This window comes from Pelophylax lessonae (genome assembly GCF_965119305.1).
Source record: "Pelophylax lessonae genome assembly, chromosome: 7".
In the NCBI taxonomy this organism is placed as follows: Eukaryota; Metazoa; Chordata; class Amphibia; order Anura; family Ranidae; genus Pelophylax; species Pelophylax lessonae.
In genome coordinates, this window is record NC_138774.1 from 115,476,895 (window position 1) to 115,492,692 (window position 15,798).

Sequence of the window (15,798 nt, forward strand, 5' to 3'; positions counted from 1 at the left end):
ATGTAAATACCTTATCAAAGGCCTGTGTGATTGTGCTTGTTCTCCCTGTTTCCTTCTGAAACATGTTTCTGGCTTCTTGGACCTGGGCTGCAGCCAGGCCACAGGGTCTTGGTGGACCTCGCTTCCATGGTTTTCCTCCCTGCTTCTTCTGAATTATGTTGCTGTCTATAAAGACTGGGCTGTGGCCAGGTCTTATAGGCCCTCTACCTGCTCCACAACCCTGTCACTATCTTTAAGATGCTCCTTACTTCCCCTCCTGATGCTGGTGCTGCCCAGTGATCTGTGACCTGCTGCCCTGTGAGTACCACCCTATTATGTTCTCCTTCTGCAGTGTGCTACCTGCATGGAGCCAAAATTGAAGCTTTGCCACATAGGTACTCTGTGACTCTGTTACCCTGTGACTGTTACCCTGTGAGTACCCTACTGCTGTGCTTCCCTTCTTCGATGTATTACCTATTTGGATCATGAGTTGAGGCCAGGCCACTCAAGACCTTCCTGCTGTGTTCCCTTCCTGCAATGTGCTACCTGCTTGAACCCTGAGGTGAGGCTAGGTCACACAAGGTTGTGCATCCCCCTCCAGTGACCTAGAAGGCTCCCACACAATCCTTGTATCCTGTTGCTGGTTGTCCCTTGTTGTGCCCAGATCCCTTCCCTGTGAGCTCAATTAAAGTGCCACTTAGCAAATGGGCCTAAAACTGCTCGGTCTCCATGCGTGTTCTGTTAAGCCAATTCCTCCATCACAATGTTAATTTGCAACACCTCTTTATGTTTGCACTCTTGCCATATTTATAGGAGATTGGGAGCCCAAATTTGCCAGAAGCTCTGCTATAGCAACTTCTTTCCTAAGTAACCAGACTAAATATGCTGTACCAAATCAGTCACCAAATGGTACCTTCATAACTTATGTAAAGTCTTGGATTATCCTCCTCTAAGCCGGGGTAGACCTCTAACTCGTGTAAAAGAGCTATTGATTCATGAAAGTCCAGCTACTTTCCTCTCTTCTGTCCCAGTGACAACACTTTAACTGTCAATAATGGTGCTCTTCCTGACTAGAAGGACAACAAGGAGGGGCTGGAGAAGAGTTTAAGTCAAGAAAGTAAATGGTTCCATGCTCCGTGTGTGCCCTGGGGGTTGGAGGTCTATTTCTAAATTAGAAACCGTGGGGCTAATTTAAATTTACTTAAACAAATGTTGCAAATTTTGCCCATTGTAACTAGATTTTTTTGGGGTATATTAAAAACACGAATCACATTGGTTGCTATGGATGACTGTTTTGAAAAAGCTGTGAGCTAATTTCAGCAGCTAATCATCAGGGAGAAAAAACCCACAGGCTTCTAATCAGGTCATGGGCCACCATTCAATATATCAGAAGGGTGCTATTGTTCATATCTGTGTGACTATAAAATAACATTAGATTCCAAGCGCCTTTTGGGGCAGAGAAAGATGCAATTGTTGCAACGTCTATATATACATATACTATTTTATTATCTGTAATCAAATGATAAACCTGACTCTTTATCCAATTTTAGGATTTACATCTGTACAATTTCTTTGAGTATTGCCAGAAGATCCTGCCTGGTTCTAAAGAAGTTCCTGGTGACCTTGTGAAGTATTTGAAGGTATTGTGTTTGTATGTGTTCCATCAACTCATTAATAACTGTAACTGTCAAGTCCATCTTTTTTCAATTACTTGTTTCCTAATTTATTTTTTTAATTCAGTAGTCTAATGTAAACCACAAATCCTACATTTCCACCTATCATTGAGTATAATGGTAATCCTGCCTGACTCTAATATTTCCTCTAGATGCCCCCATAATGCTATCAGTAAACTTGTATTCCTTGAATGATTTTACCAATGTTTCTTTTCTGCCATCTAGTGGAGCATTGTATATATTGCAGTCTAATGCCGAGATGTATTTTGTGTTTTGTTCTTTTTTCTAGTGTCTGCATGCCATGGAAGTCCAGGTCATGATCCAGTACTTGCCTGTTATTCTTATGCAGCTCTTTCAAGTTTTGACAACACTTTCCCATGAAGATGAGGTTGCTTCAAATTGTACTCTGTAAGTCCTTTAATACAATCTGAACCATAGAGTTTCTATGGGTTGCACACGTCAGTCAATATGGGGGGGGGAGGGTACAGATGTAGAATTAGCCAGTGGAAAGCAAGTTTCAGAGGGCAGAAATGGGGGCATTAGCGGTAGGATGTTCGGAGCTCCTAAACCCAGGGTGGGTACGGGGAATAATCAAGAGAGCAGCCTAAAAACATCAAATGAGGATAAATGTAACCGATCAAAATTACGAGGTTTGTATACCAATGCCAGAAGCCTGGCCAACAAGATGGGAGAACTGGAGCTGCTGATGTTTGAGGGGGACTAAGATTTTGTGGGGATAACTGAGACTTGGTTTGACAGCTCTCATGACTGGATGGCGACCATTCAGGGGTATTCCCTTTATCGCAGGGATAGAGAGGGTAAAAAAGGGGGAGGGGTATGTCTGTATATTAAGAACAGTATACAGGTAAATATGAGGGATGATATTAATAATGGAGCTAAGGACGAGGCAGAATCCCTATGGGTAGAGCTTCAAAGGGAAGGCACGGTGGGGAAGGTAATATTGGGAGTATGCTATAGGCCCCCCAACCAGAGGGAGGAGGGTGAGGCGGACCTCATGTTACAGATAGGATTGGCAGCAAGGATGGGAAATGTCATTATAATGGGGGACTTTAATTATCCGGATATAGACTGGGCAGAAGGAACCGTGCACTCAGCCAAGGCTCGGCAGTTCCTAAATGTTTTGCAGGACAATTTCATGGGTCAGATGGTGAATGCACCGACAAGAAACAATGCGGTACTTGACCTACTGATTACCAACAATACAGACCTGCTCACGGATATAGAAATACGGGATAACTTAGGAAACAGTGACCATAGGTCAATAAGTTTCAGTATTAATTACAGTAATAGGAAACACAAGGGTAATATAAGGACACTGAATTTCAAAAGAGCCAATTTCCCTAAACTGCGCTCGCTGCTAGAAAATATCAAATGGGATAGAACCCTGGGAACAATGAACACAGAGGAAAAATGGGAGTGCTTCAAGAGCATACTTAACAAGGGGGTGGGTCAGTGTATTCCACAGGGAAATAAATTTAAAAGAGCAAAACTAAACCCTGGGTGGCTAGACTCCAACATAAAAATGTATATTAGAGCTAAAGAAAAGGCCTTCAAAAAATACAAGACTGAGGGGTCATTGGCAGCATTTAAGCATTATAAAGAGTGTAATAAGAAATGTAAAGACGAAATCAGGGCGGCTAAAATAGAACACGAGAGACATATAGCGGAGGAGAGTAAAAAGAACCCCAAGAAGTTCTTTAAGTATATAAACAGTTAGAAAGTGAGGTCAGAACACATTGGCCCCATTAAAGATGATAAAGGAAAAATGGCCACTGAGGACAGAGAAAAGGCGGAAGTGTTAAATAATTTCTTTTCTTCAGACTTCACAAAGGAAACGGGGGGCTACACGAACCTTGCTTGTAAGGCCGAACTAAATAATACACCTCAGGAAGTGCCGCCATGGCTAACAGAGGATAGACTTAGAGCTAAACTAGAGAAACTTAACATAAATAAATCCCCGGGACCGGATGGCTTGCACCCGAGGGTTCTTAATGAGCTCAGCCAGGCGATTGCCAGACCATTATTCTTGATCTTTAAGGATAGTTTACAGACGGGTATGGTGCCAGCTGATTGGAAAAAAGCCAACGTGGTACCAATATTTAAAAAGGGGTCGAGATATATCCCGGGTAACTATAGGCCGGTCAGCCTAACATCAGTAGTCTGCAAAATTTTGGAGGGGATGTTAAGGGACCACATACAAGACTTTAGTAATGAAAACGGTATTATAAGTAGTAATCAGCATGGATTCATGAAAAATCGTTCGTGCCAAACCAATCTATTAACCTTCTACGATGAAGTGAGCTGCCACCTAGATAAAGGAAAGCCTGTGGATGTGGTGTATCTGGACTTTGCAAAGGCCTTTGACACCGTTCCCCACAAACGCTTACTGTACAAACTAAGGAAGGTAGGTATGGACCGTAAGGTGAGTACCTGGATAGAGAACTGGCTCCAGGGGAGAGTCCAGAGGGTGGTGATTAATGGGGAGTACTCGGATTGGGCGGGTGTGGAAAGTGGGGTCCCCCAGGGTTCTGTCCTGGGACCAATCCTGTTTAATTTATTCATAAATGATCTGGAGGAGGGGATATCGAGTACAATCTCAGTATTTGCTGATGATACTAAATTAGGCATGCCAATATCTTCTATGCAGGATGTGGAAACCTTGCAAGCGGACCTGAACAAAATAACGGGGTGGGCATCTACATGGCAGATGAGATTTAATGTTGAAAAATGTAAAGTAATGCACTTGGGGGCCAGAAACCAGAAAGCAAGCTACTCACTAGGGGGGGAACCTCTGGGTGAGTCTAGGATGGAAAAGGACTTGTGGGTACTGGTAGACAACAGGCTTGGCAGTGGCATGCAATGCCAAGCCGCCGCAAGCAAAGCCAACAGAATACTGGGATGTATAAAAAAGGGGATTCACTCCAGAAATAAAGAGATTATTCTCCCGCTCTACAAGACTCTGGTCCGGCCACATCTGGAGTATGCTGTCCAGTTCTGGGCACCGGTCCTCAGGAAGGATGTGCTGGAACTGGAGAAAGTCCAGAGAAGGGCAACAAAAATAATTAGGGGAATGGAGGACATCAGCTATGAGGAAAGACTACAAGCACTGAACCTGTTCTCTCTGGAGAAGAGACGATTGAGGGGGGATATGATATCAATGTACAAATACTGTACTGGTGACCCTAGCATAAGGAACAAACTATTCAGAGAAAGGAGATACAATAAGACACGTGGCCACTCACTAAAACTTGAGGAAAGGCGGTTTAACCTTAAAGTGCGTAAGGGGTTCTTCACGGTAAGAGCGGTAAAGATGTGGAATTCTCTTCCACAAGCAGTCGTATCAGCAGGGAGCATTGATAGTTTCAAAAAACTATTAGATGGACACCTTAAAGACCACAACATACAGGGGTATACAATGTACGGTTAAAAGCAAACACACACACATCATAGGTTGAACTGGATTGACTGATGTCTTTTTTCAACCTCACTAACTATGTAACTATGTAACTAAATATGTTGTCTTTGAAAAGCCAATTGGGAAATGCTGGATTCACTGTAGAACAGGTTCCAGGTAATCGTAAACACAAAAATGACTGAATGTTTCAAGGCAACTTGCTACTATAGCTGCTACATTTCTAGAAATTATCTTCTTTATGATCAGCATTGATGATTTTAGATATGTCCCTTTTGTGTCAGGGTTCTTCTCCATATTGTGTCAAAATGCCATGAAGAAGGTTTGGATCACTACCTCCGTTCTTTTATTAAGGTAAGATAATTAGTCAACTTTAAAATAAAGGATCAATCTATGAACACAAGTCAATTCACAAAAATTATCACAGGGGATACTGCACCTTTAACCACTTAAGCCCCAGCCCTATTTTGGACACTTTTTGTTTACAAGTAAAAATCTGTATTTTTTCCTAGAAAACTACTTAGAACCCCCAAACATTATATATATTTTTTTAGCAAAGACTCTGGAGAATAAAATGTTGGTCATTGCAATATTTTTTGTCACGCGGTATTTGCGCAGCGGTCTTTAAAACGCCATTTTTTTGGAAACATTTCACTGCATTTAAAAAATTCTAAACAGTAAAGTTAGCCCATTTTTTTGTATATTGTGAAAGATGATGTCATGCCGAGTAAATAGATACCCAACATGTTACGGTTTAAAATTGCGCGCACCCGTGGAATGGCGACAAACTACGGTCAATAGAAATCTCAATAGGCGACGCTTTAAATTTTTTTAACGGTTACCAGTTTAGAGTAAGGGCCCTTTCACACGGGCGCTCTGTATGTCCGCAAATCATCCTATTTTTTTGCAGATGATTTACGGACATAATGTAAGTCTATGGCACTGCGGATGTCAGCGGAATACCATCCGCTGACATCCGATTTTCTTCCTTTCAGTTCTGTTCCATTTTTTGGAACGGAACAGAACCCTATTTTTCCTCCGTTCAAAAAACGGAAAGGAAGCAAAATCGGATGTCTGCGGTGTCATCCGCTGACATCCGCAATGCCCAAAGACTTACAAGTGTCATCCGCTCCGTGAAAAAAAAAAGTCCCACAGCGGAGCAAAAAACCGGAGCGGCCGTGTGAAAGAGGCCTTAGAGTGTGGCTCTTTTTTTTTTATTAATTGCTCACGCGATTGCAGCGATACCTCACATGTGTGCTTTGAACAGCGATTTCAGTAACCCGGAAGTGACGTCATGGACGCTGCCTCCGGGTTACGTCATCGGAGACCCGATCGAAGCCGTTTCCGGCTTTGATCGGGACTCCATCCAGCCGGCGGACGTGCCGCCTGGGTGCTCGGGTCTCCCAGGGGGACGGGAGGCCCATTACAAGTCACGGAAGGTGGGGGAGGGGGGGGACGTCCCCTTCCGCTCACCCGGGTAACGATCGAGTGGCTCCCGAGCCGCATCGGTCGTTACCGAAGGAAAGCCGACCGTTGGCACTAAACCACGGTACCGGGATGATGCCTCTAGCTAGAAGCATCATCCTGGTATAACCCCGCAAAGTTACCCAATGTACCCCTACGTCACTTTGCGGTAAGTGGTTAATACCATTAAATACCAATAACTTTAGGCGAACATAGTTTAAATTAGCTGTCTATTGTGAAAAACAAGAAAATGAGTTTAGATCAAAAGCTTAGGAGAAATTAAAGGAGATCTGTGAACTTTAATTTTCAAACATCAGCATTATAATAACAGTACAAACAATAGTAATTTCTGACAATCTAATATAGGCTTGCTTAAAAATTCTAATTTCATATTATGAGTACTTACTCTCTGCTTACTGCTGGCCATCTCTTTCCACAACTTCCTGGATACCCTGCATGTTTTGCAGTTTCTCCTCTGCTGTTTACTTTCAATTTCCAAGGACTATATATCCCATTGTGAAATTGGTTTGGATTCCGCACTACATTATGAACAAAATGGCTGCTGCCTACCTCACATATCTCACAAGGTTGGATATGGGAATTAATGAATATGGGGAAGAGGTATAGGTGGCGCTTCACATATAGTGTGTGCAATCCTCATGGGGAAAGATACCAAAAGAATGTGAAAAAAATATATGTGAAAAAAAATAATATATAGAAAATACTATCTCTTTACACAAACCTCATATGGGAACATTAATAATAAAGATCAAATATGAAAACAATTTTTCATCTTATAGTGATCCAGAAATCTAGAATACTCAAACATGCTGTATTATAAAAATAGTACATTGATACAAAAAGTGCTCCCTGTGCAAAAAGGTGCAATAAGCCATTAGTCAAATTAATCCATAAATCAATCTCATAATCAAAAAAAATGATAAGTCCTTATAAAGATTTTAAAGTGATTAGTGCAAAGAGCTTCAAAGTGCAGTGTCAGTCTCTTGGTGATGAAAACAGGAGGTGAATCCACCCGTGTTCCCGCCTCAGATCCGCACTCACCAGAAGACTGAACCCCTGCAGGGGTCAGAGGCACCAACAAATGGATTACTGCACAATCCTATATCTCCCCCTCCGCCTCAATGGGTCTGATCAATGGGGACTCTCATCACAGGGTATATGGACAAAAAAGGCATCTCATAGTGTAAGTCCGTACTGCTCCTGATGACGTCATTCTGATGAAACGCGTAGCGATGAGACTAGAGTGTCATTGCGTCACTTCCGGCTTCCAGTTTCCGGTCCGTGGAACGCAGGGCGTTCCAGGCACAGTGTTCTGACTGATTGCTTTCATTCCTTGTACCTCTTTAAGTGCGTTTTTTGCTTTTAACAAATAAATATTCATGGTACGGACTTACATTATGAGATATGTGTGTAGAAGATTCAGCGCTGAATAAATTAACTTGCAATGAGACCAGCAGCTAACACTCAAGGGCAATCCAACTCCTTCAATGAAATAAATAATAAATAGTGTAGCGCAGTCTATGATAGATTATTGGGATTCAATCATTGGATAAAACACTTTAAACCAATAATAAATATATTAAATATATTAAAACATGTCTAAAAAGGAGATAGTCCATATAAGAGGCGATAACAGTCGGTAGAGGTAAAAAGTCCACTTGTGATATGGTGAAATAATAACAGGTGTGACTCTGGTGCTCAAATCCCTCCACCAAGCAATATCTGCCTCTCACCTCCAAAACATGACCCTGCAGGGCCAGAAAGCATAAACAATCTCCACAGGTAACCAACTCGTGTTGCTCCGATACAGGCAAGACCAAGACTCCAGCACTTGTCAGCACAAATAAGGATATCGCTGCAGCAGGTACAACTCACACTCGATTCCAAGTTTCCCAAGATATATAAATAAAAGAGGGGGAGATCTAGTGCTCTCTGTTGTAATGCTGAAAGCTTTAATTCACTCAAAACATATTGCACTTACATTGTATCCGAGCATAATAGGCATAGTAGTTGCAGAGTGTGCAGCGTGCTGGATGGTGCCTGGTTACTTCCTGGTTAACAGCCGTAGGACCGATTGACCAATCCCCCGTACGCGTTACGTCAGGTGGGCGTAGACTTCTTCAGCGGGGATGGTGATAGGTCGAAGGTCCGGCTTTTTATATTATCCCTAAGCTCCGCCCACTATGTCACTTCCGGCGTTTCACCATCGCCATGGAGACAGAGTGTCTCCTGAGACAGAGAGATAGAGGGGCGGGCTAAAAGTAATGATATTCATTCGGCCGTGTTTACAATTACATTTGTCACTAAGGAGACATACATATATCTCGGAGATCGGCCGAAGGATCACTTATAACAGCAGACTAATATTGTATGTCTTTCTTTACAGGAAGAACCATTTAGAAACTGCTCAAAGTTTTTTAATATTATTAAAAAACGAACTTATACTCAATCATTGATTTGTACTGTGTTGATCTTATAGGTCGTACGGCTATATTAGCAACCAGACACCAGATGGCAGCACTTTTGCTCACTTACATAGGGAACAGTGTTAAATACAATAATATACATAAAACACATTATAACCACATAAAAACATATAAAATCGTACATAAACCCCAATAAAATAGTATAAAATTTACTAAATAAGTATTTAAAATTTAAATATCATAAAAAGAAAAAACAATGACCATAAAAAATTATCTGTCTGAAATAAAACAATTCAGATCAAAGTCGACATTCAATCCTAGGGGCGTTAAGACTTTAGCCTCATAAATCCAAAAGGATTCGCGACGACTTAATTGTCTGATGAAATTACCACCCCTCCAATGGTAGCTTACTTTTTCAATCCCCCAGAATTTTAAGGTGCTTGGATTTTTATGATGATAATTTTTAAAGTGCCTAGATACACTGTGGGTAATAAGCCCCTTCCGTATGTTGTTGACATGTTCCCCAACACGTACGTGTAGAGCCCGCGAGGTGCGTCCAATGTATTGTAACCCACAGTCACACTCTAACATGTAAACCACACCTTGTGTGGCACATGTTATTAAATTTTTTATCAAATAGCTTTTTTGTGTGACCGTGGATACAAATTCCTTGCGTTTTTTGATATTTTTCCTGCAACTTTTACAAGTAGCACACTTCCCGCACGCATAAAAACCTGCCAGGAAAGGGAATATACCATTGCTCTTCACCTGGGGTGGATCAACTACTCCCGGGGCAACTTTGTCTCTGAGGGATGGAGCTTTCCTGTAAACAAATTTGGGCTGCTCTGATAAGACAGGGCCCAATACCCTATCCTCTCTCAGAATGGCCCAATGCTTACGGATGATTTTTTCAACTTTTTTATGTTGGATATTATAATCTAAGACCATTCGGAATTGCGTATCCACTTCTCTAGATCTGGAATTATCCAAAAGGCGATCCCGACTTGTGTTTTTAACCCATTCAAGCTAATTTTTCACATTTGTTTTATCGTATCCCTTTTCTAAAAACCTTCCTGTTAAAACCTCTGACTGTGTAAAAATCCTCCTCAGTGGTACAGTTACGCCTTAAGCGTGTAAACTGTCCACGAGGGATATTACACAGCCACTGTCTGTGATGGCAACTGTCAAGGGGGATAAAAGAATTTCTGTCTGTGGGTTTAAAATAATTACGGGTTTTAAAAACACCATCTGCTTTGTACACTTCCAAGTCTAAAAAAATTATACTCTCATATTGCAAATTCCATGTAAGAACAATATTCTTTTCATTGTTGTTTAATTTGTTCATAAACGCTTCCAAACTCACCATGTCCCCCCGCCATACCATGAATAAATCATCGATATAGCGACGGTAACATATGAGCTGTGGGGGCAAATCTTCAAACACAGTTTCTTCCTCCCAGTGGGCCATAAATAGGTTGGCCACACTGGGAGCAAACTTAGCCCCCATCGCAACTCCTTTGACTTGCAAATAAAAACTATGGTTGTACCAAAAATAGTTCTTCTCAAGACAAAACTTTAAGCTCCTCTGAAGAAACCTAATTTGCTTTCTAGGTAACTGTGAATGAGATAGACCCCATTTAACCGCACTCAGTGCATCCGAGTGGTCAATAATGGTGTACAATGATCCAACATCCGCTGTAATCATTATACATTCAGTGGAGCTTGGTATTGTATTAAGTATTTGTATAATATGTTTAGTGTCTTTAAGGAATGATTTGGTTTTTTGTACAACCGGCTGGAGGAAAAAATCTATGTATTGACCCAACCTGGCCGTGATGGAATCAATCCCATTAACTATGGGGCGGCCAGGTGGGTTTTCCAGCTGTTTGTGTATTTTTGGCAGAAAGTATATTATAGGCCTCCTACAAAATAAGGGGTCTAGATACTGGGCCTCTTTATGAGTGAGGACTCCACTCCGTTCGCCTTTAGTAGTTAGACCATGTAGTTCTTCTTTGAACTCTAACATGGGGTCTTTAGACAAGATCTGATATGTGGAGTGGTCACTCAGGAGTCTCAACATCTCATTTTTGTAATAACTCCCACTGAGTACCACCAGACCCCCCCCTTTATCTGCCGGACGTATAACGATATCACTCCTTTTTTCCAGAGATGCAATACCTCTTTTGATACACAATGGGTCATACGCTTTTTTATACTTCAATTTATCAAGGTCACTACACACCATGTGTTTAAACACATCTAGGTGCTTAGTGTCCTGTCCAGGCGGATTGAAGGTTGATTTATTTTTTAGGGAGGAATGGTGGTATGTAGAGGAGGCGGAGTTGCGGGTAACAGGATTAGACAAGAAATATTTTTAATGCTTAATTGTCTAGTAAATTTCTGTATATTAACATAAGTTTGAAATTTGTTCAAATTCCTGATAGGAGCAAATTTTAGCCCCTTATCCAAGACTTTGAGTTCGTCCTCCGTGAGGGGAACTCCACTCAAGTTATATATTCCTGTACCTATCGTGGCCTCTGCCTTTTTGGTTCGTCGTCCTCCTCGACATCCTCTCTGTTTTTTCTTTTTCCCACACTCTGATTGGCGTTTTCTAGTTGGTATTGGTTCCCCCTCCAATTGTAATTCTGGATTGGGGTTCTTGGGGCTGGGGACTGGAATTGGGTCCGTGGTCCCCTCCATGGGGACCTCCCTTCCTCTAAAAAATATTGTTGGTCAGCATCCTCAATATCACGGAGGGGGGTAAACCTATTCTGTGAAGGTATTTCTGAATAAGGTCTATACTGGGCATAATTTCCCTGTTGGGGTCTGCCTTTTCCTCTCCCTCTTCCTCTCCCTCTGCTTTTTCCTCTCCCTCTCCCTTTTACCACCTGCCAACCCTCACCTCCATTGTTGACAAATCTCTGAGGATAGTTATTATTGGAAGGGGGAGGGTTAAAGGAACTCTTTCTCCCTCTTCCACCTCCTTTCTTATTGTAATTATTCCAATTGTTTCTGGGGGTGTGCTGGTCATGGGGAGCTGGTATAGGGACATAATAAGTTTTCTTATTAGGAACTGTCTCTAATACCCCACTATTACTAGTGCCTTGGGAAGGTTCACTTATTTCCACTTGTGGAGACTCTTGGCTTATATGGAACGATAGTTGCCATTTATATATATCCTTTCCATTAAAATCTGCCAAATCTCGCTGAAATTTATTTTTCTTTTTTTCCTGTACTTCTCTATCCCATTTTTCCATTTTTAGTTTCAAGTCATTTGTTAATTGAGTTAAGTCTGGGTGGTCTTTAACCAACTCCACTTTATCTTTAATATCTTTTATTTGGGTTTCTAATGTGGTCATTTTTTTTCTTTTTCCGATTTAATAAAAATACTAAGAGCTCTAAACCCTTATTGGTAAAGAAATCCTCCCAATCTTTTAGGGACTCGTTATCCAATAAACCATCGTTAGGAGGGACATCCCACCTTAAACGACGTGGAATTAGCTTAGCGGCGATGTAGTGTTCAAAGGACACTATGTCCCACCATACTTTAATTTTCTTTTCAAACAAAAAGCCCAGCTTTCTAAATAAATATGAAAGATCCCCCGGATCTTTAGATATGGTTGGTTTGTTTGAAAAGATCTCGTTAATTTTAATTTCCCGTTTTTCTAAATATTGGAAAATCTCCATAATTCTGCTGCTGAATCACATAGATTGAAAACTAGTATAATATGTGTGTAGAAGATTCAGCGCTGAATAAATTAACTTGCAATGAGACCAGCAGCTAACACTCAAGGGCAATCCAACTCCTTCAATGAAATAAATAATAAATAGTGTAGCGCAGTCTATGATAGATTATTGGGATTCAATCATTGGATAAAACACTTTAAACCAATAATAAATATATTAAATATATTAAAACATGTCTAAAAAGGAGATAGTCCATATAAGAGGCGATAACAGTCGGTAGAGGTAAAAAGTCCACTTGTGATATGGTGAAATAATAACAGGTGTGACTCTGGTGCTCAAATCCCTCCACCAAGCAATATCTGCCTCTCACCTCCAAAACATGACCCTGCAGGGCCAGAAAGCATAAACAATCTCCACAGGTAACCAACTCGTGTTGCTCCGATACAGGCAAGACCAAGACTCCAGCACTTGTCAGCACAAATAAGGATATCGCTGCAGCAGGTACAACTCACACTCGATTCCAAGTTTCCCAAGATATATAAATAAAAGAGGGGGAGATCTAATGCTCTCTGTTGTAATGCTGAAAGCTTTAATTCACTCAAAACATATTGCACTTACATTGTATCCGAGCATAATAGGCATAGTAGTTGCAGAGTGTGCAGCGTGCTGGATGGTGCCTGGTTACTTCCTGGTTAACAGCCGTAGGACCGATTGACCAATCCCCCGTACGCGTTACGTCAGGTGGGCGTAGACTTCTTCAGCGGGGATGGTGATAGGTCGAAGGTCCGGCTTTTTATATTATCCCTAAGCTCCGCCCACTATGTCACTTCCGGCGTTTCACCATCGCCATGGAGACAGAGTGTCTCCTGAGACAGAGAGATAGAGGGGCGGGCTAAAAGTAATGATATTCATTCGGCCGTGTTTACAATTACATTTGTCACTAAGGAGACATACATATATCTCGGAGATCGGCCGAAGGATCACTTATAACAGCAGACTAATATTGTATGTCTTTCTTTACAGGAAGAACCATTTAGAAACTGCTCAAAGTTTTTTAATATTATTAAAAAACGAACTTATACTCAATCATTGATTTGTACTGTGTTGATCTTATAGGTCGTACGGCTATATTAGCAACCAGACACCAGATGGCAGCACTTTTGCTCACTTACATAGGGAACAGTGTTAAATACAATAATATACATAAAACACATTATAACCACATAAAAACATATAAAATCGTACATAAACCCCAATAAAATAGTATAAAATTTACTAAATAAGTATTTAAAATTTAAATATCATAAAAAGAAAAAACAATGACCATAAAAAATTATCTGTCTGAAATAAAACAATTCAGATCAAAGTCGACATTCAATCCTAGGGGCGTTAAGACTTTAGCCTCATAAATCCAAAAGGATTCGCGACGACTTAATTGTCTGATGAAATTACCACCCCTCCAATGGTAGCTTACTTTTTCAATCCCCCAGAATTTTAAGGTGCTTGGATTTTTATGATGATAATTTTTAAAGTGCCTAGATACACTGTGGGTAATAAGCCCCTTCCGTATGTTGTTGACATGTTCCCCAACACGTACGTGTAGAGCCCGCGAGGTGCGTCCAATGTATTGTAACCCACAGTCACACTCTAACATGTAAACCACACCTTGTGTGGCACATGTTATTAAATTTTTTATCAAATAGCTTTTTTGTGTGACCGTGGATACAAATTCCTTGCGTTTTTTGATATTTTTCCTGCAACTTTTACAAGTAGCACACTTCCCGCACGCATAAAAACCTGCCAGGAAAGGGAATATACCATTGCTCTTCACCTGGGGTGGATCAACTACTCCCGGGGCAACTTTGTCTCTGAGGGATGGAGCTTTCCTGTAAACAAATTTGGGCTGCTCTGATAAGACAGGGCCCAATACCCTATCCTCTCTCAGAATGGCCCAATGCTTACGGATGATTTTTTCAACTTTTTTATGTTGGATATTATAATCTAAGACCATTCGGAATTGCGTATCCACTTCTCTAGATCTGGAATTATCCAAAAGGCGATCCCGACTTGTGTTTTTAACCCATTCAAGCTCATTTTTCACATTTGTTTTATCGTATCCCTTTTCTAAAAACCTTCCTGTTAAAACCTCTGACTGTGTAATAAAATCCTCCTCAGTGGTACAGTTACGCCTTAAGCGTGTAAACTGTCCACGAGGGATATTACACAGCCACTGTCTGTGATGGCAACTGTCAAGGGGGATAAAAGAATTTCTGTCTGTGGGTTTAAAATAATTACGGGTTTTAAAAACACCATCTGCTTTGTACACTTCCAAGTCTAAAAAAATTATACTCTCATATTGCAAATTCCATGTAAGAACAATATTCTTTTCATTGTTGTTTAATTTGTTCATAAACGCTTCCAAACTCACCATGTCCCCCCGCCATACCATGAATAAATCATCGATATAGCGACGGTAACATATGAGCTGTGGGGGCAAATCTTCAAACACAGTTTCTTCCTCCCAGTGGGCCATAAATAGGTTGGCCACACTGGGAGCAAACTTAGCCCCCATCGCAACTCCTTTGACTTGCAAATAAAAACTATGGTTGTACCAAAAATAGTTCTTCTCAAGACAAAACTTTAAGCTCCTCTGAAGAAACCTAATTTGCTTTCTAGGTAACTGTGAATGAGATAGACCCCATTTAACCGCACTCAGTGCATCCGAGTGGTCAATAATGGTGTACAATGATCCAACATCCGCTGTAATCATTATACATTCAGTGGAGCTTGGTATTGTATTAAGTATTTGTATAATATGTTTAGTGTCTTTAAGGAATGATTTGGTTTTTTGTACAACCGGCTGGAGGAAAAAATCTATGTATTGACCCAACCTGGCCGTGATGGAATCAATCCCATTAACTATGGGGCGGCCAGGTGGGTTTTCCAGCTGTTTGTGTATTTTTGGCAGAAAGTATATTATAGGCCTCCTACAAAATAAGGGGTCTAGATACTGGGCCTCTTTATGAGTGAGGACTCCACTCCGTTCGCCTTTAGTAGTTAGACCATGTAGTTCTTCTTTGAACTCTAACATGGGGTCTTTAGACAAGATCTGATA

The 15,798-nt window shown here is 41.0% G+C and overlaps 1 protein-coding gene across 2 annotated transcripts in view; it reads left to right on the forward strand.

Moving 5' to 3' along the window:
- Positions 1-15,798, forward strand: part of DOCK11 (dedicator of cytokinesis 11) — a 537,932-nt gene that overhangs the window by 146,657 nt on the left and 375,477 nt on the right. For both annotated transcript variants that reach the window (XM_082263555.1, XM_082263556.1), the window contains exons 23-25: positions 1,530-1,619; positions 1,942-2,060; positions 5,370-5,439. In XM_082263555.1, coding sequence (XP_082119681.1) covers positions 1,530-1,619; positions 1,942-2,060; positions 5,370-5,439 — 279 coding nt within the window. The remainder of the gene's footprint in view (positions 1-1,529; positions 1,620-1,941; positions 2,061-5,369; positions 5,440-15,798) is intronic.